Below are 24,168 nucleotides of genomic sequence, written 5' to 3' on the forward strand. Positions count from 1 at the left end.
GGCCTGCTGTGCTCCTCCAGCTCCACCCTACTCCATTTATTATTCGTCATTCAGTTCTGGCAGAGATGTAGAAAATTAAACATATTGCAGGTAAAGAGACATAAAATGTTACTTTTATCCATGGTTATATCAATTCGTATAACATGGGTTAGGCTGAGGTAAAACAATATGATAATTAGGATCAGTCAGGATATGATATAAGCAGAACCGATTTCTAGCCTTTGTAGATGTCAAAGGTGACTAACTGGATGGGACAGACATAAAAAGTGGGCAACAAGACAGAGAGTCAGGGAAACAACCTTGAACTTTTATATTATCCTTAATGACTGCATATCCTCAGTAGCACATTGAAGTGCCCACCTGGATTATATATTTTTTGGGATGTGGGCATTGCTGGATGGTCAGCATTTATAGCTCCTCCTTAATTGTGCTTGAGAAGGTGGTGGTGAGCTGACTTCTTTAACCACTGCAGCCCACAATGCCTTTATGGATGGAATTCCAGGATTCTGACCCAGTGATTGTGAAGGAATGGTGATACATTTCCAAGTCAGGTTGGTGAGTGGCTTGGAGGGGAACTTGCAGGTGGTGGTTTTCCCATGTATCTGCAGCCCTTGACCTTCTAGATCTAAGTGTTCGTGGGTTTGAAAGGTGCTGACTGAGGATCTTTGGCAAATTTCTGCAGTGCATCTTGTAGATAGTACACACTGCTGCTACTGAGTGTCAGTGCTGGAGGGAGTGAATGCTTGTGGATATGGCGCTAATCAAAAGGGCTGCTTTGTCCTGGATGGTGCCAAGCTTCTTGAGTGTTGTTACAGTTGGACACATCTGGGCAAGTGGGGAGTATTCCATCACACTCCTGACTTGTGCCTTGTAGATGGTGGACAGGCTTTGGGGAGTCAGGAGTGAGTTACTTGCTGCAGTTTTCCTAGCCTCTGACCTGCTCTTATAGCCACCGAGTTTGTGGCAAGTCCAGTTCAGTTTCTGGTCAATGGTAACCACAAGTATGTGTGATAGTGGGGGATTCAGTGATAGTAACATCATTGAATGTAAAGGGCTGGTGGTTAGCTTGTCTCTTACTGGTGATGGTCATTGCCTGTAATTTGTGTGGTGCAAATGTTACTTGCCACTTGTCAGCCTAAGCCTGGATATCGTCCAAATCTTGCTTCAGTTGAACATGGACTGCTTCAGTATCTGAGGAGTTGCAAATGGCACTGAAAATTGTGCAATCATCGCCAAACATCCCCACTTCCGAACTTCTGATGGAGAGAACGTCATTGATGAAGAAGCTGAGGATGATTGCGCCTAGGACACTACCCTGAGGAACTCCTGCAAAGATGGCCTGAAGTTGAGTTGTCTGACCTCCAATAACCACAATCATTTTCTTATGTGTCAGGTATGACTTCAACCAGCAGACAGTATACCCCTGATACCTATTGATTCCAGTTTTGCTGGGGCTCCTTGATGTCACACTCAGTCGAATGCAGCCTTGATGTCAAAGGCTATCGGGGAGGCAATGGCCTAGTGGTATTATTGTTGGACTGTTAATCCAGAGACCCAGATAACGTTCTGGGGACCCGGGTTCGAATCCTGCCACAGCAGATGGTGGAATTTGAATTCAGAAAAATATTGAGAATTAGGGATAGGCAATAAATGCTGCCTGGTCAGTGACGCCTTCATCCTGTTAATGAATAAGAAAAAAAAAATCAGATTTTCACCAATTTAGTGAATTTATGTCATTATCTAGGATGCCAGCTATTGCTCAGTGATGGCAATCTCTTGCGTCAGTATTCATGGGTCAAGTCAGAGACATGGGGAGGCGACGGCCTCGTGGTGTTCACTCCATGTGATATCAAGAAACGGCTGGAGGCACTGGATACTGCAACGGCCTGACAACATTTTGGCAATAGTACTGAAGCCTTGTGCTCCAGAACTGCAGCTTCCATGGTTGAGCTCTTTCAGTTTAGTTACAACACTGGCATCTACCCATCAATGTGGAAAATTGCCCAGGTATATCCTGTACACACAAAACAGGACAAATCCACCCCAGCCAATTACTGCCCCATTAGTCTACACTCACTCGTCAGTAAAGTGATGGAAGGTATCATCAACAGTGCTATCAAGCAGCACTTGCTCTGCAATACCTGCTCAGTTTAGGTTTCATCAGGGCCACTCAGCTCCCGACCTCATTACAGCCTTGGTTCAAACATGGACAAATGAGCTGACTTCTAGGGGTGAAGTGAGAGTGATCTTTATTCATTTCATTAATGGGATAATGAGGGTGTTGCTGGCTTGGCAGCATTCATTGCCTATCCCTAATTGCCCAGAGGGCAGTTCAGAGTCAACCACATCGCTGTGGGTCTGGAGTCACATGTAGGCCAGACCAGGTAAGGATGGCAGTTTCCTTCCCTAAAGGACATTAGTGAACCAGATGGGTATTTTTTCAACAATCAGCAATGTCTTCATGGTCATCATTAGACTCCTAATTCCAGATATTTTTATTGAATTCAAATTCCACCATCTGCCGTGGCGGGATTCGAACCTGGGTCCCCAGAACATTACCTGAGTCTCTGGATTAACAGTCCAGCGATAATACCACTAGGTCATCACCTCCCCATTAGACTGAGAAAAGCAATGTTCTAGAAATGGTACAGGTCGAGATAATCAACAACAGCACAGTTTATAATGCTACGTGCATTGCAGGGGCTGTGGTAGGAATTATTGCAACAATGGTAAAGATGGAGATAATGAAATATACCACAGATCAGAGAAAGAACTGCAATGTTTGCATAGGTAGTATATCAAGTAGAAATGTACAAATAAACAAATATTCTGAAGATTTGCTCAAATATTCGTGGAATTATTTACATATTACATTTCCTCAAGGTTAAATTTCCAGGGAGTATTCATTTTAGCCAACACCTCACATGGTTTATGAAATGACTAAACCTAATGTGCTGGAGTGGGTTCATTCGTGTCATTATTTTTGGAGGGGATGGGAGGAAGAAAGGTGCAAATATGATAATGGAGTATAAGAACCAAATGAAAACAATGGAAGAGCATGTTTGTTTTTCTCAGTAGTCCATACAGGAATTTTACCAAGGTAATACTTTGAATTTAACTAATGGAGACTTCAACACAAAAATACAAACATTAGCTCATAGAATCCATCAAATCTCACACTTACGGTACATTGTAACTTGCCCAGTAACCCTTCTGCATCAGTTCATTTGTTTTATCAGCTGTTATTATTTGCCCACTGAAATTGCACAGAACAAAGAACCATGAGAAATCATGAAATACAATAGCAAAACATGCACAGTAGCAATCTGTAGAATATAATCAACAATCTGCATCTAGCTATACAGCCAACTTAGCAACAAACTAAGGTACAAAATTATTTTACTTCATTTCCAAAGAGAAGAGTACTAAATGCTGAAAGCACACATTGCAAAGGAAAATTGTCCAAAGATTATCTGGAAGATAAATTAATTAATCAGTCATACTTATTCTCATTCATACTTACGGTATTTGTTCTAGAATTGTCAGCAAGTTCTTATTAATATCAATTTGTCCTGGTGTAAAGTAGTTATAGTCCACAATCATCCACTGATTATTGTATCTGTAAAAGAAAATAAAACATATCATCATTAACAATCTTCAACATCCAGTACATTATTTTTAGTGTCCATTAAAGCAGTGAGTAAGCATTAAAATAGACCAAAAAACAAAGATCTAAGTTATTATTAGCTTACTAACGTTAGAGAGAATTTGAAGGCTCAAACAGGCTATCTGTCCACATAGAATCAAAGAAACTTATAGCGCATGAGGCCACCATCTGGCCGATTATGCCCGAGCTGGCTCTCAAAAAGCAGTCATGCCTTTCTACATATCTCACAAGTTCTTCATCCTCAACTACATTTCTAATTTCCTTTCAAAATTATTTATAGAACCAGTTCCCACCACCTTTTCAAGTACAACATTTCAGAACCTAACTTCTTAGTGAAAACATCTCCCTGATGTCCCATCCAGATCTTTTACCAATGTGCTACCTCCAGTAATTGACCCACTCGACAGAGGCGGGGCGGGGGGGGGGGGGGGGGGGGGTTATCTGCCAAAATCCTCATTATCTTAAACTGCCCTAATCTAAGAGCAGTCCGTAACCTTTCCAATCTCTCCAGTCACTATGATCTCAACTGATGGTGATATTGGAGAAATCAGATTCCAGAGTGAAAACTGGCTTGATAGACCGTGGGTTTTATTTTTCCAATTTGGTTACCCTAGTCAGTACTGAACATATTCTCATGAGGCTTCAGACTTGATGTTGTGGAAATTAATTAAGTAGCAAGAATGAAGTGAATAAAATTCAAAAGCGTTTTCCGAACAAAAACTCAAACTGCACATTTAGAAGTTTCATTAGAGAAATACAAACTAATATTTAAATTTAATATTTTTAAATTTGTTTTAATATTTGTTGTACTTATGTCACCAAACAGTTAAAACCAATTTTCAATACAGTTAAATGTAATCTTTTGAGACGTAAATAATTTAATTAGAAGACAAGGGAAAATTGAATGCCTTTAGAAGTAGATCCTCAATGTAACAAAAAGTATGAAACTTACTGATATGTGCTTATATTTAAATAACAAATATTTTAAAGTCATGAGTCGTTGGTTATGGGTATCTTGACAGATATATACTTAGCACTGGACTCATATTTTGGAAACCTTAGTCTGCAAATCAGAGTAAAATTAAATCAATTTTTAATAGTTATTAAATTGTAAGGACTGTTTTGAGATCTGTTTTTGCAAAAAGACACCTGGAGTCAAAATCTTATGTTATATGGCACTGTTACAGTGCTGTGCTCTCTGGTCAAGCCATATAAACTCAGGACTTGTACGCTTATATGCATAAATGCGGGCCTAATCTTCGAGTGGCACTCAGATTGTCAATATGTGAAGAAAACTGAAAAATGTCAATTTCTTTTTAATAAACTGGTCAGTTGAGGCCATTAATTCTCAAGGTGTTATTGTACCTCTGTTTCACACTTGTAACCTAAAAGAGCTTTATAGCTGATTTGTTTTAAGCTATTTACACACCAACTCTAACTTTTGCAGCGAGAAAAGTCCATAAAATTCATCCCTTATTGCAACAAATTTAACTTTCTGATTCCCAAATCACCTTAAGGGTAATTAAAGATCAGCAAAAGTTGACAGCAAAGCCTACATTCCACGACAGATATGAAAACCTTGATGAGTGCAGCTCAAGCAACACTTGAGAAGCTTATAACATAGGACAAAGCAGCATGCTTGTCCAGCACCATTTCCATTATCTTAAACTTTCATTCATTCCAACACAGGTGCATTGTGGCTACAGTGTTCTGCAAAATGTACTGTGGAAAAGCACTTAGGTCACTTCCAAAACCTGTGAACTTGAGCAGAAGAACAATGAGTATGTTGAGAAACCATCTCCCTGAAGTTATAGGTCTTCTTTATTGGAAATATAGTGCCATTCCTTCTTCGTCTCTGGGTCAGAATCCTGAAACTTATTATCTAACAGCACAGGTTTCAGCAGTTTAAGGTGAAGTCACTACCATCTTCCCAAACATAATTAACAACAGACAAGAAAAACTGGCCTTACCAGCTCACGCAAATTCCTTAATGAAATTTTAAATAAAGTGTTGTACAATACAAGGCAATTGAAATTAATAGAGCTTACGTGCCACTGTTGAAATTCCTAAAAATTGCAGCCCATTCCGCACCACTCTTAGCCAGTCGATTAGCTACTATGTTCCTTAACCACTCCATCACTGAACCGACAGGCTGCACAAACTTCCACAAACGTGCATTATTGTTAACTATTGTGGTTTCTAGAGCTACCTAATGGAAAAAAAATGAAAGCGATAGAATATGATTCATCAAATATTAATTGTTTGGCACCTCTATTTTAAAATTGCAGCTGTCATCAGAACACCGTCGATAGAAGCACTTTCTTCTCTCATTATTGATGTTCTAGCTACCTCTCTCTCTAATTACATTTTATCAACAGTTGCACTAAATCATATTCTTTAATGATGCAGAAACTATGAGAATTCTACACCATCTCTACACACCTCTCAATGGAATATTTTCTCACACAAAAAAAATCAAAACTGCTTTCCAACAATTTATACAAATAGAAACACATCCTGTAAATGAACTGCAGACTGTCTGAGACTTCTTCCCCAAACAACACTTAAAAATCATGGAATTTGCTGACTCCCCAAGTATGTAGTAACAATGAAACAATCCAACTGTGAACAGCTTGTCTACATGGTGTCTGCTTCTGATGTGAACAGCTATAATTTCCAGGTGCCTTTCTGCCTATGTTCAACTTTGCCAGATCACCAGTGTTCAACTCCACTTCAACATAGACAGTTGTGGCTAGATAATTTCCTGCAATGGCTTCTCTTTCTGCCCTACACCATTATCTCTAGACTTCCCTAAGGATTTATTACTGTCTTACTTCTCTCCACATGCTGCCCACCCACATCATTGTCTGTTGATACGCTCGACATGCATCTTGAAAGCAGCTAGTTTCACCTCACCACCAACTGTTAGCTCTTCCATTTCCTCAGTTGTTAGACAGCGAGCTGTGGATCAGCCAACATTTTTCTGCTCTTTTTAAAAAAAGCCCTTTAAAAAAAAAGTCATTGCCTTGAGCTTTTAAATTAAAATCAATGAGCTAGCCATTGAATCTGCTCAGACCACTACCCCTTTTACAGCTACTATCTCAGAATCAAAGACTTTCACAACTTCACAGACTTATTTGACCCCAGGATGACTCATTTCCTTTCCACTACAAAGACAGCCTACTTCCAATTCGCATCACTTCTGCTACACTGAATTCTGACCTACAAATTCATGGATTTAAAAATTTCTCACCCTCCTGTTCAAATGGCTTACATGGCTTCAGCCTTCCCTGTTTCTGTGCCATTATCTTGCCTTGTGAAAATTCTGCATTCTAACTCATGCCTCTTATGCAACCTCCCATTATTCATGCTATCATCTACTAAGGCCCTAAACTTTGGAATTACCTTACACACCTCTCAATAATTACTGTAGTATGCCTTAAAACATATCTCCTTCAACTAACTTGTAGTCTCCTGTCTTAATATCTCCATATTTGGCTCAGTATGAATTGCTCTTTGGTTATGCTCTGGCAAAATGCTTTGGGATTTATTACTACGTTTAAACTAAAATATAAACACAACTTTTGGTCTTTATAACCAGCAGTGAAATGTGTACATTCTACGAAATCCAACTGTAATTAATGAGCTCATGAGAGACAGAAAGAATGAGAGGGTGTGAAAAAAAAAAGAGAACAAACATAAATGGTGACGGGTCAAGTAACAAGAAAAGATTTATGGGGTGAATGGTAAGGTGATCTGGTGAGGCTCCTCAGGTTCTTCTGAAAATGAAAGGAGTGGATAACCTGAGGCTTAGCAAGGACCACTCTATCCTTTGCCTTATGAGAAATGCCACAGATGATATGCTGGTATTTAAAGTTCATTAAAGAAATTCTTCGAGCTTTCTGCCGAAAGACAGTTATGACCCACAGCTGTACGATATCCACCATGGATAGGGAAGGAAGCAGATCCACCTCAGCTGCAATGGAGGCATTAAAGAGATAACACAAAAGAATTTAAAAATATATTGCTCACCAATCTACTGCTCATGATGTAGAAATCGTCAGCAGAAAATAGTATCCCAGGATATGATGAGAAGACCTGCTCCTCTCCTGGTATGGCAATGTCACCTAAGCAAAGAAAACAATGGAACAATGGATTTTCTTAGGGGGATAGGACTAATACTATCCAACTATCAAAAGTTCATGACTCTAATCTTTCTTCTTTCAAACATCAACCTTTATTGTTGCTGTGAATATCTAGTTTCTAGTTTTTGTTAATATTTTAGAGGCAATATTTAGCTCTGGGAAGACGAAAGCTGTAAGTGTAAGATAACTAAAATGCTGAACTCAGAGACTGCCAGATCACATCAAGAAATGGCAGCTCAAAGGGTGACCCACGTTTGCTTCATAAAGTCAGCATAGAAGAGATAGGGCCTTAAAACAGCATGTGGGATTATTCAGCTTTAGAAATGAAATTCCTTGTAATAATGGCATTCCACAGAGATGTATTTGTTTTGGGAGGTGGAGGTAAATTAATTTACAAGCATTAGTAAACACTAAAAGGTTGTAAAATCCATTTCTTCCAAAAGGGTCATAAAAGGAATTTTAAAGATAGGACACTTAAAGCAGGGTCAGTTTTGAGAACATTGCAGAGCAGCTATGCTGTCATGGAGATAGGTAGAGCATCAGGTGCTATGGTTTCAATTGATCTTGGTGCATTGAGACTTATTTGCAGCTTGGAACTGCTATGAACATTTTGTGGCTCACTGAGAGAAGATAGCTAAGGCAAATTACAGTAGCCTTCACTGTAAGTACAGCAAAAATGTAATGTCTTCAATCACAACTTGGAATGTGGGTTAGACTTAAGTGCAGTTTGAATTTTGAGAAGGACAAGAAACCTGACATTTGAAACTAGTGGTTCCTACAGGGTCTTGTGTCAATGAAAGCAATAAGCAGAATATTTTGGAGCTATTGCAAGGGACAGAGGTATCCATAGTCCAAAGTTTTACCTCTAAGAACAGCCAGAGGCAAGGAAAATCCTCAAGTGAACTGCAGCATATTTATAGGTGATCCCTACAGAAGTCAAAACTTTCAGGTTGATATGTCTTATTAGAGAATTATTGGGGTGAGAAAGAAGTGAACCTGACTGCACAACATATATCGCTTTGAAAATATTGTTCTGTTAATAACGTTTGTTCTATTTAATCCTTTCATATAAAGCTTGTTTGTTAATTATCAAGTGAAATCTTGTGGCAAAATTCAAATGGCTTTAATGAGTAGCTTGGATTTTTCTTTAAATGTTAGACAGTTCCTAACTGGATTGTAAAACCCCCATTTACAAATATACCAATGAGCAAATATACATAATTTTAGACATTTTAAGCATTTGTACATTAACATTCATATTTAAGGAATTAATTGATGCATTTATCAATGGTAACTTCTTAAATTTTTTTTTGTGCACAAATTGCATGCTGGAGCATAGAACACTTCCATTTCATGCAAACAGGACTACCATTTACAAGATAGTTGGAACTGCAGATGCTGGAGAATCTGAGATAACAAGGTGTAGAGCTAGTTGAACACAGTAGGCCAAGCAGCATCAGAGGAGCAGGAAACCCTTCTGATTTCTGAAGAAGGGTCTAGGCCCGAAATGTCAGCCTTCCTGCTCGGCCTGCTGTGTTCATCCAGCTCTACACCTTGTTATCTACCATTTACAACTTCTGTTTGTTGGGAAAAGCCCACAATGGGATATCTAGCTTGCTATCTAGTTGATAGCCTCCAGAGATGTACAGTAGAGAAGTGAGTGCCTCCAGCAATAGTCTTATGGGGGCAAGATGATGTATGCGTTTTATAGTCTGGGTTCATGGTCATACTTATACTTGAGGTTCTATCTCATCTTTCACATTTGGAACAGGGGACCATATAAAAGCATACACTGCAATGATGGCTTGACATGTGTGTTCTCGTGAAATGCACCAAAAGTATAAAAGCAGTTCACAATGTAAGCAGATTTGCATTATTTTACTGTTCGGCCACGACTGCCATATAACAGTATTCTATAAATCCCTTACTCTGAGATACCTCTGATTACTCTCAATCACATTTTTCAATCCAAACCTAAACCAGATTAAACATTGTGTTCTGGAATTAATTATTTGATTTCTGCTAGTTTGGGTACTTTAAGCTTTAAGGTTTAGGGAGATTTCCTGCAGTAGTTGAATAATTTTACAAAAGGACAATTGTGCACACATACCTTTTGGAACATCTTTAAAGGACAGTTTGTACTTCTTAATGATTCGCAGCATTGACTGATAGTTAGTCCAAGTGTCATGGGCTACCAGAAGATCTTTGTTGCCTGGCAACAGTTTGATGAGGGCAGAACATGACCCAGAACCAAAAGCCTTTGAAGAATCGGTTTTATTAAATACATTTTCAAGATCCTCCAAGTCACCAGCCATCTGAAAAAGACTGAAATGTAGTTTATTGAGTAAACAGAATTTTATTACACTATGGTTCTGAGCATGACAACAGTACGTGACAAAGCCAGCATAGTACACTTTTTAATCACAAGTTTCACCAAATTTACAGGTTACTTTCTTCTACAAAGCAGTTTTGGGTTGAATAGAAATAAAGTTAAAACATGGGACAAACTATATAAAGTACTTCATAAAATAACAGCATCCAGTAACTTCATACATCAAAATGAACCACAGACAAACAAGCATCGTAACCAAAATCAAAATCAACTCCATTCCAATATTAAAATGATAAAATTAGTTGCACCTTTTTGACTTGTTAGAAGAATCAATTGTGTTTCCCAAGCATAGCATGAGTACAGTGTACACTGATCAATGCCGTGATCACTAGTGTTTATGAATTATTAAATAACTGACATTCAGATGTGGTTACAACCACATTAGTGAAGCAGAAATGCACCCATAGAAATTACAGAATGGCTTGAAAAGAACAATAACAGATCATTTAAAGCAGACAAATGTGGTCTTCTGCATAATGGAAAGTAATATACGTGACTTGATGAAACATGAATGGTGTTTTAGCTAGTTGAGAAATAGTTCAGCACTCATGTCCAACCAATGCACTACAAAAATCAATGGCAATAGAATCTTGAAGTATGTGACCAAAACTGTAGAATACAAGCCACAGGAAGCAGTGGTCAAACTTGAATGCAGTATCTAAACATAAACAGAAGGGGGTTGGGGAACACAGGGATACTCTAGCATGGGAGGGAGTGCAGTTAAGAGCCATGATGTTGTCTCCAAGTTTGGTAGGTATAAGTACGCAGAAATGATTGAGGAAACCTGGGCTTTGCAGCCTCAGAGAGTTGGTCCTTATACAAGAAGAGATACAAGACAGCAATAGAAAATGTGAACAGAAAAATTTTAAAAATTCATTTGTCACGTGTATGAAGTCCAGTAACAGGAGCTAACCAGTTTATTCTGCTGTTCAATTAGATCATGTACCTCAACAGTATTTATGTTTTTGATACGTATCCCTTGACACCATTATCTAATAAAAAATCTCTCAAACTCAAGCTTGAAGTATATTGATACGGCAATATTTATTTCAACTGTAAGAAACATTCATTTATTTGGTATATGAGTGGGTAATGGAAGCACACATCAATATATATTTCAATAAAATTATATTTCCTCTTAAATGTGGAATGTAATCTGTGCTACAAAACCAGATAAACCACTTACATGAATCCAAAAGGTCGAAAGTTGAACTTCCCATGAGGAAATGAAATATGATTGTTATAGCTGTCCTCTAGCCCTCGCAGCTGTAGTAGTACCAATTTCACCTGATATATTTAAAATATAGATATTCATGTTGAACGTCTTTCTGATACATTCTTAGTCTTCTTTTACCTCACCTTGAAAATAATTTCTCCTTGAATCCCTTGAAGATATTTCCTGTTTTGGTATTCCCATCTCCCACAAACCCATCACTCAAAAGACAAAATCAAAAGCCGTCAACTTCTCTGCAGGTGTTCAACATATGTTAGAAACAGAAAAGTGTTGTGGGAGGTGGAGAGAAGAGATCAATAATCAAGATCCTCGGGGTGTCTCACATCTTGCAAAAATTTTAACCTGTACCAATTTACAAAAATTGAATAGAGCCAAAACTCGTTTTTGCACTTTACACAGCTGCAAATAGGTTCTTCATTGTAGTCAATGCTCAGGGAGGTCTCAAATATATATTCATTTATCCCAGGTCCACTATGCGAGCATTTGCCTTTAGCCAACAAATTGGTTTCTTAAAAGCAAGGCTACATTTCAGAGAATGCAATAAGTGCCAGTTTCACACTTTTGACTTCCTGATTAGTTCCAATTTTGATGCAATTACGTGAAGGCAGGCAAGGGCTCTCTAGCTAAGAACACCCATACAATTCCAAGTAAGTTATGGCTGCTAAGCTCCAAGGACAGTACTTAACTTCTAAACAGTGTCACCTAACCTCTACCTGCAATGAAAGAATATTCAAGAGTATTCAATAAAAGTTAATTTGTTTAACTCTTTCATAAAATAGGGCCAAAATGAGGTTATTGACTTGCTCACCGAGCTTGGTGAGGAAGTCAACAACCTCATCCACAACCAAACCTACAGATCTTTGCCAAAATTTTAAATATAGGGTCAAAATGTTTTATCTAATTTTGACAGTTTTTTGGTGTTGTGCAGTTGCGAATGTTTATCATGAATGAAAGGGTTTGTTAATAAACTCAGATTTTGAAAGTTGGTGGCATAACTAATACTCATCATTTGCAGAAATTTCTTGCAGGTGTAGCCTGATAGCTCAGTTTAAATCCTGTGTTCACCCATAGCACAATACAACAGATTATCTTTTTGTCCCAGCAGATATCTTGGAATACTTGCCACTTGGAGGTGAGTTTTGAGGAGTAAAACAAAATCATTTAGTAAGTACTCAAAAATTAAAAAAAAAAAAATGGTGAAAGCATTCAGCGGGCAAGGCAATGGGGATCAAGGGTTACGGGGAGAAAGCGGGAGAATGGGGTTGAGGAACTTATCAGCCATGATTGAATGGCGGAGCAGACTCAATGGGCCGAATGGCCTAATTTCTGCTCCTATGTCTTATGGTCTTATGCCTGTGTACAGTAAAACAATATTTCATGTCATTGACTTTTCGTGAGAATGGGAAAAAATTAGATTGCAACAGGATGGGCAAAAACTGCAGGTGTAGCTAGCAAAGCCCGGTGAAAAAATTAACAAAACAGTTTTAAGTAAATACAGACAGCAAAGTATGGGAAAAACAGAGGGGAATGGATGTGATGGGGAGAGGCAACAGTAATAAAATGACAAAAAGGATGAAGGAAAGGAGCAATAGGGGTGGTAATGAGGTATTGGAATGAGAAAAGAAACAAAGAGCTGTAAATGGCAACAGAATCATTACCAGCGCTGGCTGTTGAATTGGGATCTCATCAACTTCCACAGCTACCTTGTAACTTCCTCTCACCCTGCTTCCTTCAAGGATATTCCACTCTTCTAGTTTTGGACCACATCATCTTCCACACCAATCCTTGTGATACATCTTTGATTTTCACCAGCCAGGGACATTACATTTCCCAGACCAGAGTTTTCAGCCCTACTCCTTGCAGAAATATGAAGAGTTTCCTTGTCCTTACATTCTACCTGAGGTTTTCTACAGGATCGGTACTGGGTCCACTTTTGTTTGTCACTTATATAAATGATTTGGATGAGAATATAGGAGGCATGGTTCATAAGTTTGTGGATGACACCAAAATTGGTGATATAGTGGACAGGGAAGAAGGTTATCTAAGATTACAGTAGAGATCTGACTGAATTGGGTCAATGGGCTTTGGAGTGGCAGATGGAGTTTAACTTGGCTAAATGCAAGGTATTGCATTTTGGTAAAACAAATAAGGACAGGACTTATACAAATAATGGTAGGGCTGTGGGAAGTGTTGTAGAACAAAGAGATCTATGGGTTCAGACATATAATTCTTTGAAATTTGCATCACAGTTAGACTGGGTGGTTAAAGAAGGTATGTGGCACGCTTGCCTTCATTGCTCAGACCACTGAGTATAGGAGTTGGGACGTGATGTTAAGGTTGTACAGGACTTTGGTGAGGTCTATTCTGGAGTACCATGTACAGTTCTGCTTGCTGCAGTATTCCAGCGAAGCCCAACGTAAGCTGGAGGAACAACACCTCATTTTCCCCTACAACCCTCCGGACTCAGTATGGAGCTCAATAATTTTAGGGCCTAAACTCTCCCATGTCCCAGCTCCCTACCCCACACACCAGGCATTGTTACCACATAGTCTGCTATTACACACCCCCTGTTGTTAGTCACTAACAGACCCCATTAACAACTATTCACCCTCCCAGCCTGATCGTTAACAACTCCTTTGTCTTCCAACTGTCTTTCTCTCTCATTGGGTTCTATCCTATTGTTTACTACTTACCCCACCCACCTCCCTATTTTCTGCATATAAACTGACGATTTCCCAGCCACCATCAGTTCTGAGGAAGAGTCACCAAACCCGAAACGTTAACTCAGTTTTTTCCTTCACAGATGCTGCCAGACCTGCTGAACTTTGTTTTTGTATAGTTCTGGTCGGCTTGTTATAGGAAGGATATTATTAAACAGGACAGAGATCAGAAAAGATTTACCAGGATGTTGCCAGGAATGGAGGATTTGCATTATAAAAATTGCCTGAATAGGGTGGGGCTTATTTCACTGGAGCAGGGAGCTTGAGGGGGGGGTGACCTTATAGAAGTTTATAAAATCTTCAGGGGCATAGATAAGGTGAAAAGCAAAGGTCTTTTCCCTAAGGTGGGTGAGTTCAAAACCAGGGGGCATACTTTTAAGGTGAGAGGAGAAAGATTTAATAAGGACATGAGGGACAGCTTTTTTTTTTTTTACACAGGTTAGTTAGTGTGTGGAATGAACTGCCAGAAGAAGTGGTGGATGCAGGGACAGTAACAATGTTTAAAAGACATTTGGATAAGTACGTGAATAAGAAAGGTTTGGAGGGATATAGGCCAAACACAGGCAAGTGGGAACTAGTCTAGTTTGGGAACATGGTTGGCATGGACTAGTTAGACTGAAGGGTCTGTTTCTATGCTGCATAACTCTCTATAACTGTCTCCTCTATGTAATAGATCATAATCTGCCCTTAAAGACATTTCTATTAGAAACATTGGAACTCCCTTCCACAGAGAGCTGTGCGGGCAGAGTCCTTGTGTATATTTAAGGCTGAGGTACATCAATTCTTGATCAGTAGGGGAATCAAAGGTTATGGGATAAGGGCAGGACAGTGGAATTCTGGAGTGCCGGATCAGCAATGATCCTATTGAATAGTGGAGCAGGCTCAAGGGACTGATGACTTACTCCTGGTCCTTTCTTTTGGTCTTATGAATAGGCCATTTAGCCTATTCTACCATTCAGTTAGATCTCTGACCTCACTGCAAATGGCCAAAAGTGCCCCATATCCCTTAGTATCTATGGATGACTAAATTTATAAATCAAATTTAAAATTTACAATTGATCCAGCAATCACTGTTTATGGAGGCGAGTTTCTAAATTTCAAAAAAGCTTGAACAAATAAATCAGCCGATAACGTGATTCGTGCATTAGCACGGAATTATGACACTGGGTTTCAACTGCTGCCACACCAATTACACATTCAGCTCAGAACAGCAGCTAGCAAACTAAAAACAATGGATTCCTCTGCAACCATGTAGGTTTGTATCAGTTTACTGCAGATCTAAAAAGATTACGTACTGACCAATTGTTTTGATTGAGACTTTTAATGCATCTGGACTGCATCTTACCTGATGCCAGTATGCTTTATCCCCATGTTTGACCACTTGCTCTTCAATCCAAGCCAGATTGGATTCAATATAATTTTTAAGTTTCTCACAGTAAGCAGTCTGATACTTGGGTCCACAATAGTGAGACAGTGTGTTCATCCAATGCATATAAATGTACTTGAAAAAAATTTAAAACCATCAATTAAAATACAGAACAAAAACCTCTTCAGCCAGAATATTCAAGTACAGAAAGAGAAAATGTATTGCTGTAACCATTGATATTGTCATTAGTTCTAGGAGACATGTCAGAAAACCATTACATCTCATACTGCTAACACATAGTACAGTCCTCCTAAAAACAAAAGTAATCAAGAAACATACTTAAACCTATGTGCCAGTGACAAAATGGAAACATTTCACAGGCATTTTACAATGTTAAAAGCATTACCTAAGTGTAAGAAGTTTATATGTCCATGTTTCATTTGATTACACATAACGTAATACATTTTACATGAACCAGGATACTTCCCATTATGGCCAGGACGAGAGTACTGTGTACTTCACAGATCTAGATCATCAAATACTTAATTATATATAACACCTTTCTGAAAATACCACAGCATTATATTTACAATATTTTTGGGCAGGACATAAAGGTTTTGTTAGGACAGACATCCTAGAAGCAAAAGAGGATTAGAAAGTCTCTCTAAATAAGAGACTTAAAATATTTTGCTATGAGAATGGTACTTGCATATTTTAATATAATCAGCTAATTGGATATGGGCATCACTAGCTAGGCCAGCATTTATTGGCTTCATCCAGTTATCCTTGAAAAGGTGGTAGTGAGCCTCCCACACAAACTGCTGCAGTTCAAGTAAATTCAGGATTTTGATCCAATGTTAATGAGGAAAGAGTCATAACTTTCCAAGTCAGGATGGTATGGAACTTGGAGAGGAACTTTCAACTGGTGTTGTCCCAACACATCTACTGTCCCTGTTCTTTGGCTGGTAGAGGCTGTGGGTTTGGGAAGATACTGTTAAAGGGGTTCATAATTCAACTCAAATGTACCATCTCCGAATCATTTTTTTAAACTATCCTCTGACCTGCTCTTGTAGCCACTCTGTGTGGCAAGTCCTATTGATTTTCTGATCAATGGTAACCCCAAAGATGTTAATAGTGGGAAATTCAGTGATGGTAACACTATTGTAGGTCAAGGGGTGGTTAGATTCTCTCTTACTGGAGATGATCATTGCCTGGCATTTGTGAGGCACGAATGTCAGTTATCAGCTGTCAGCCCAAGCCTGGATATTGCCCAGATCTTGCTGCATTTGAACATGGACTGCAAGTTGCAAATGTTGCTGAGGCCTGCATAGAGTAGACAAGAAGATGTTTCCACAAGTGGGAGAGGCCCTGAGGGCACAGCCACAGAGTGAAGGGATGACTCTTTGGAAGGGAGACAAGCATGAACTTCTTCAGCCAGAGAGTGGTGAATCTGTGGAACTCATTGCCGCAGATTCAAACATTTTTCTTTTAATGTACAGAAGTTCCATGTAAGTTTGTGTACCAGATGAGTGTTATCATTACTGAAAATAAAACTTGAATTAAAATCCAATTTTGAGCAATTGCTTGATGTTCTCACCTGACACCTCAAGCATTTATGAGTTTGTAATTTATTAATTCAAAAACTTGATTTATCAAATCAAATTTCAATTCCTTGAGTGTCAAGGCACCACTCAATGCTGCCCTGAAGACTGGAAGCTTTCAAGTTCATTTCCTGATCCATGCTGAGTTTGCTAATCTACTTTGTCAGATGGACTTTAATATCTGTGATTTATGGAAGGAAAACTAACATGATTGATTATTGTCAATTATTCTAACAGAACATTCATGTAAACAGATTAAGGATAGAGTCAGACTTTGTTCTGATACAATAATAATAAAATAACCTAAAAATCAGTATGCATAAAGAACGGCCACTTGGGTAAAGTACAAGGGTTGTGGCTGCTTGTGGAATGTTACTGTAATAAAGTCATCAACAAGGTGAGGTGTGGAAGAAGGAAGATTGGAAAGAAAAAGGACATGATTTAAATACAGCTGCTTACTAGATTTTCAACAAATTATTTGATTTTCTTCCATATGGGGATGAAGAAGGCTTTTGACACACTAAACATCCATTCGGCTTTCAAAAGCAGAAAAATGAAAATATTATAAAAATTCTCAATTCAAAATATTTCTTATGATTTAAAACAAACTGTAAAATGAAATTAAAAGCCTTCTTCAGCATTCTCAACAGCTGAAAATAAGACCACATAGTCCAGAAAACATAGGAGAAGGAACAGGCCATTGAGCCCATGAAGTCCGTTCTGGCATTCAATAAGATCATGGCTAATCTGATAATCCTCAAATCCACTTTCCTGTTTTTTCCCCGTAATCCTTACAGATTAAAAACCTATAATCATCCTTGAATATACTTAACAATCCAGCCTCAAAAGCCCTCTGTGGTAAAGAATTCCATGGATTCACTAGCCACAGAGAAGAAATTCCTTCTCTCTGTTGTCTTAAATACACAACCACTAATTCTGAGATTACACCCTCTGGTCCTGGACCCTCCCATCCTTTGTGAAACAATGCTGACACAGCTTCAACATATTATCGGTTTCTAAATGCTTTGTTTTTACACAAGGCCAGGAGTAGGCCATCAGTCCCTTGAGGCTCCATTCAACGGGATCATGACTGATCCGACACTCCTCATATCCACTTTCCAGCCCTTTCCCCATATCCCTCAATTCCTCTACTGATCTAGAATCTATCTCAGCTTTAAATTTACAATGGGACTCTGCCCCCACAGCTCACAGCAGCAAGGAGTTTGAAACACGTTGCGGTGCCTTATTTTTATGTCACAGGTTATATCCCATCAGGTCCAGAGAATTTATTGGTCTTTAGTCCCATTAGCTTTCCATGTACATTTTTTTCTAGTGATTTTATTGTATTCATTTACTCTCCTCCTTTAGCCACTTGGGTATTTAGTATTTTTGGAACGCTATTAGTGTCTTATATTGTGATGACTGATGCAAAGTATTTATTCAACTCCTCTGCCATTTCCTAGTTCCCCATTACTATGTTCAGAGCCTCATTCTCTAAGGGGCTTATGTTCACTTTGGCATCTTGCTTTCTTTTTACATATTTAAATAAGCTCTTCCTGACTATGTTGATATTATTTGCAAGTTTACCTTCAAAGTTTTTAATCTTTGTCTATTATTTTTGGTCATCTTTTGTTGACTTTCTCGAATTTCTCAATCCTCTAGTTTACCAGTAATTTTGCCACACCATTTTTTTTAAACTTTCAATTTGATGCCATCCTTAACTTATCCAGTAAACCATGGTCAGCTTATCTCCTGAGATAACAAGACGTAGAGCTGGATGAACACAGCAGGCCAAGCAGCATCAGAGGAGCAGGAAGGCTGACGTTTCAGGCCTAGACCCTTCTTCAGAAATCTCAGATTCTCCAGCATCTGCAGTTCCTACTATCTCAGCTTATCTCCTTCCTAGAATCCTTCTTTCTCACTGAGATATACCTATGCTGTGAACCATGAACTCCTTAAGCAAAAATCAATTCGGCTGTTTCAAATTCACAGACCTAACAATAAGTCTCCCTGATCATTAAAATTTAGTTTTGTTAACTAGAAATAAAATCTATGGCACACAAATAGACTTTTTTCTTATATTCCTTGCTCATCTCCACAGAATGTGGATCTTAATAATATAACATTAATAATATAACAATAAGCAGAATGATAAGTTAAATTTACCTTTTGTGTGACAGCAGCCTCCAGCACTCCAGCAGCATAAGCCTGTAAACTGTCTTTGTATGATCCATTTGTGGTAAGTTCAAGGTAGGACCAGCTACAAAGGATACAAATGTTGGAAATTAATTAGGATGTAAAACTGAAAAGAAAAACAAAAACAATTTAGAAATAGAACAGATATTCATCGAATTGCTATGCAAAATTATAGCCACAGCAATCTTTTAGAAAAAAATTTGGCGATTTCTTTTTAAGTTGGTGTTTACACCGAACTAATTAAGTGGAGTTTAATTTAGATAAATGTGAGGTGCTGCATTTTGGAAAGGCAAATCAGCACAGGACTTACACACTTAATGGTAAGGTCCTGGAGAGTACTGTTGAACAAAGAGACTTTGCAGTGCAGGTTCATGGTTCCTTGAAAGTGAAATCGCAGATAGATAGGACAGTGAAGAAGGCGTTCAGTGTGTTTGCCTTTATTGGTCAGTGCATTGAGTATACGAGTTGGGAGGTCACGTTGCAGCTGTACAGGACATTGGTTAGGCCACTGTTGGAATACTGCATGCAATTCTGGCCTCCCTACTATAGGAAGGATGGGTGAAACTTGAACGGGTTCAGAAAAGGTTTAGAAGGACGTTGCCAGGGTTGGAGGTTTTGAGCTACAGGGAGAGGCTGAATAGGCTGGGGATATTTTCCCTGAGTATCGGAGGCTGAGGGTGACCTTGTAGAGGTTTATAAAATCATGAGGGGTACGGATAAGGTAAATAGACAAGGTCTTTTCCCTGGGGTGGGGAGAGTCCAAAACTAGACAGCATAGATGTAATGTGAGAGGGAAAAAATTTAAAAGGGACCTAAGGGGCAACTTTTTCACGCAGAGAGTGGTGTCTGAATGGAATGAGCTGCCAGAGGAAGTGGTGGAGCCTGGTACAATTACAAAATTTAAAAGGCATCTGGATGGGTATATGGATAGGAAGGGTTTAGAAGGACATAGGCCAAATGCTGGAAAATGGGACTAGATTAATTTAGGATATCTGGTCAGCATGGACGAGTTGGACTGAAGGGTCTGTTTTCATGCTATACAGCTCTATGGTAGGGTGACATCAATTATTTGGTTAACTTGATCTCATTTCTCCAGATTTTTCTGTGGCAGATGGTGGAATTTGAATTGAATAAAATCTGGAATTAAATATCTAATGATGACTATGAAATCGTTGTCAATTGGTGGAAAAACTCATCTGTCTTAGTAATGTGCGTTAAGGAAGGAAAACTGCTATCCTTATCTCGCCTACATATAATTGCAGACCCACAGCAATGTAGTTGACTCTTAACTGTGCTCTGAAATGGCCTATCAAGACACTCAGCATTTTTCCCCAAAAAAGGAATGAAACTAGACAAATCACCTGGCATCGTCTAAGGTACCAGACACAATAACAGCACATTTAGCCCTGCTGACTCTGCAAAGTCCCCTTTGTCAACATTATGTTGAAATTGGGAGCAATTTCTCACAGACTAGTTAAATAGCTTGACAGTCACACTCATTGAATTCTGCCTGGCAGACAACGTCACAGACAGCACCATCCCAGTAGAGGTGGCAGCAGACTGGTATATAGTTAGGAGGGAATTGCCCTAGCTGTCCTCAGCATTGACTCCTGATGACCACCTCAGCTGATGAATCCATAGTCTGAGGGTGGAAAGGCCATGAGATGTACCCTTGGGTGGAGGACATTACTGTTAATTACCAACAGTGGCTTGGCAGCACCACAGCTAACAAAGCTGATCAAGTCATAAAGAACAAAGCTGCCAGACCAGATCTGCTGTAGTTAGGAAACCAACAAGAGTGAAAAACATGCCAATTCTGGCAGCCCCTTCCTGACAGCACTGAGAGTCTACCAACAGCATATGGACTGCAACAGTTCAAGAAGGCAGCTCAACACCACCTTCTCAATCGCTACTGGGGATGGGCAATAAATGCCAGCCCAGTCAGCGATGCAAACATCCCATGAGTGAATAAAACAAAGCCCCCACATTCTATTGTAGTTTTTTACTGCTACCCAAACAGTCAGACAAAAGTTTTGTTTCAAATATCCTTTAAAGAAATGGTACCATATGATAGGCCATATCATGTACTTTTATCTTGTAAGACTCTATGATGATCTAAGTATCTTTTATTAAGATTCCACAGCTGTAAGTTCACAATGTAATATAAACGAACATTATTTCCTTCACTGAAAATAAATAATACATGTAACCTGTTTTATGGACCATAAGCATTCCAAATGAAAACCTACAGTTAATTTTGATGTTAGAACTCGATTTTCTACCACAGCATACTAATACTGAAGTACAATTTCAAAATTTTATGGTCAAAGAATAAAAGATATAATGTCAGTCTCATATAAAATGTTTTCATTTTACATTCCTTATCATTTTAAAATTAAAATTCACTATTATACTAAAAACAAAAATGAAAAGACACTGTTTTCCAAGGTGGAGTTAACACGAAGGCATGAAGTCATATTGCATTTATTAGTGAGTCATGTCACTCAAATTGCTTACAACATTCTAAAACCATCTTGAAATGGTAATATATTGTAATTCCCACATCACTGCTGCATCGAAATCTTGGGTGTCTCTACGTAATAATGCTAGAGGTCTGCCTACAACACACAGACTGCAGTGGTTCAAGAAAACCGCTCACCACCATCTCTAATAAAATGCTGACTTAGCCAGCAACACTCAATCTACTAACAAATAAAAAATATCTTTTCAGCAGGTTTAGTGCATAAACCTGGCCTTTTTTCCCCACAAATGAACAGTACTGAGAAACTCAGTTACAAATCAACAATAATCAAGAATACAAACTTTTTCTCTTCAATAAGCACTATTATGAAAAATAGTTCCATCCCTGTTAAGTGCATTATAGATATTGTGTTTGAGAAGGAGCTAAGATTCTATAGCAATTCTCAACCAAGGGAAGTGCAGTGATAGATGTGCAAGCTGGTCTTTGATCGCATGTCACATTCTAGGTTTGTTGGTAAAACTGAGGTCCATGAATCAGAGATAGTGTGATTGCAATTGCAGAAAGTTGGTTAAAAATGAGGAAACAGCAAATAGTGGGAAATGATTTATTTTCAGACTGGATGGATATAAGAGGTTGTGGTTCCCCAAGCCAGAACTAGTTTGGTACTTCATTATATTTGTCTGTCAAGTTTCAGAACTACTAAAGTAAACAATCTTCTGCAGCAGTCTTTTTTTTAAAATCAGTGTCCTCATCTCAACCATCCTTCTAGTTACTATACAACCTTGCATAAAGAAATATTCTTCAGCTTTAATCCTAGGACCTCCATTCTCAATTCTGATACCCTGCTACTTTTTTCCAAAATGTACTAACCTGGGTTTAGTTCTTCTACAATGTTAAGCGCGTTGTATGCATGGAAAACTAGGACACTTCCAAATTACATACCCCACTTCATCACCTCATCAATAATCTTCATAGTTGATTGCTCAGTGTCAAAGACCAGCATTGTTGCTTTCCTGACCTCGAAGCTAGATGACACACAAGCTGTCAAATAAAAATGTGCCAAACAGTCCAGTGCTGCTCGCAAAGGTTGAAGAGCATTAGTGTGCCTCTGAGATATTTGAACTTTGCTGATTTGATAACTATAACCCACTATCCTGTCTGCACATATTTGTGTCATCATTAAGAATGCCCATCTCCAATTCTGTCTACGTCCATTGGCTTATGAAACATTTATCCACTCTTATTAATTCTTGATTTGATGATTCCAATGTTCTCCTGGCCGGCCTTCCATTCCCCACCCTCCATTAACTTAAGCATGTCCATACATCAGCTCCACATATCCAACTCACATCAAGTCTCATTCACCTGTATCTCCTGTGTTTGCTGATCGAATTCAGCTGCCAATTTTTATAGATGAACTATAGAACGCATCTATCTGGATGCATCATAGCGTGGTATGTTAACTGCTCTTCCCCAGTCCACAAGAAACTGCAGTCGTGAACACAGCCAAGTCCATGACACAAACCAGCCTTCTATCCATCTACTACTTCCCACTGCTTTGAGAAAGCAATCAACATAATCAAAGACCCCTCCCACCCTGGTTAAACTCTTTTCCAACCTCTGTTGTCAGGAAGAAGACATAAAAGTTTGAATGCACGTATGAATAGATTCAAGAATAACTTCTTCTCTGCTGTTGTCAGACGTTTGATATGACCTCTCAAATGTTAATTATGTTCTCTCTCTCTCTGCACCTTCTCTGTAGCTGTAATATTGTATTCTGCTACCCTGATGCACTTTGAATGGTACAATCTGCCTGTATAGCACACAAAACAACACTTTACACTATATTTTGGTACATGTGACAACAAAAAAATCAATCAATACCCCAAATCTCTCCACTGTCTCACCTCACCCTATCTCTGTGACCTCCTTCAACTCCACAGCCACTTAACAATTCTGCAGTTTTACACCTCTAATTTTGATTGTTTCACCATAGGTGTCTATGCTGTGAGCTGCCCTTCTAATTCCCCTTCTAAACCAAATTCAATTTCTCTCCTCCTTTACAATGGTCCTTAAAACCCATCTATTTAACAATGTTTTTGGTCACCTGTCCGAATATCTTAGTTGGATCAGCGGCAAAGTTTGTTTGATGAATGCTTGTGAAGTGTCATTGGACATGTTATTACACGACCAGCACTTTCTAAATGCAATTGTTGATCACACTTTAACTGATGCTACCTCACCTCATGTAATAATTGGGAAGGCAATTGGAACTACCACATTGCTTTCAACTTCTTCTCCAGTAAATTCTAACCCAACTGTGAAATATTAGTGATAGTGGGAACTGCCGATGCTGGAGAATCTG

At 38.8% G+C, this 24,168-nt stretch overlaps 1 protein-coding gene across 1 annotated transcript in view; it reads right to left on the minus strand.

Moving 5' to 3' along the window:
- Window positions 1-19,390, minus strand: part of plbd2 (phospholipase B domain containing 2) — a 37,171-nt gene extending 17,781 nt beyond the window's left edge. The window contains exons 1-8 of the mRNA XM_020521180.2: window positions 19,292-19,390; window positions 15,504-15,659; window positions 11,391-11,491; window positions 9,923-10,137; window positions 7,700-7,794; window positions 5,716-5,876; window positions 3,524-3,619; window positions 3,185-3,256 (exon numbers count right to left, since the gene is read on the minus strand). Coding sequence (XP_020376769.2) covers window positions 3,185-3,256; window positions 3,524-3,619; window positions 5,716-5,876; window positions 7,700-7,794; window positions 9,923-10,137; window positions 11,391-11,491; window positions 15,504-15,650 — 887 coding nt within the window. The 5' untranslated portion in view covers window positions 15,651-15,659; window positions 19,292-19,390. The remainder of the gene's footprint in view (window positions 1-3,184; window positions 3,257-3,523; window positions 3,620-5,715; window positions 5,877-7,699; window positions 7,795-9,922; window positions 10,138-11,390; window positions 11,492-15,503; window positions 15,660-19,291) is intronic.
- Between the last annotated feature and the right edge of the window lie 4,778 nt (window positions 19,391-24,168).

This window comes from Rhincodon typus, chromosome 24 (assembly GCF_021869965.1).
Source record: "Rhincodon typus isolate 14 chromosome 24, sRhiTyp1.1, whole genome shotgun sequence".
Taxonomy (NCBI): domain Eukaryota; kingdom Metazoa; phylum Chordata; class Chondrichthyes; order Orectolobiformes; family Rhincodontidae; genus Rhincodon; species Rhincodon typus.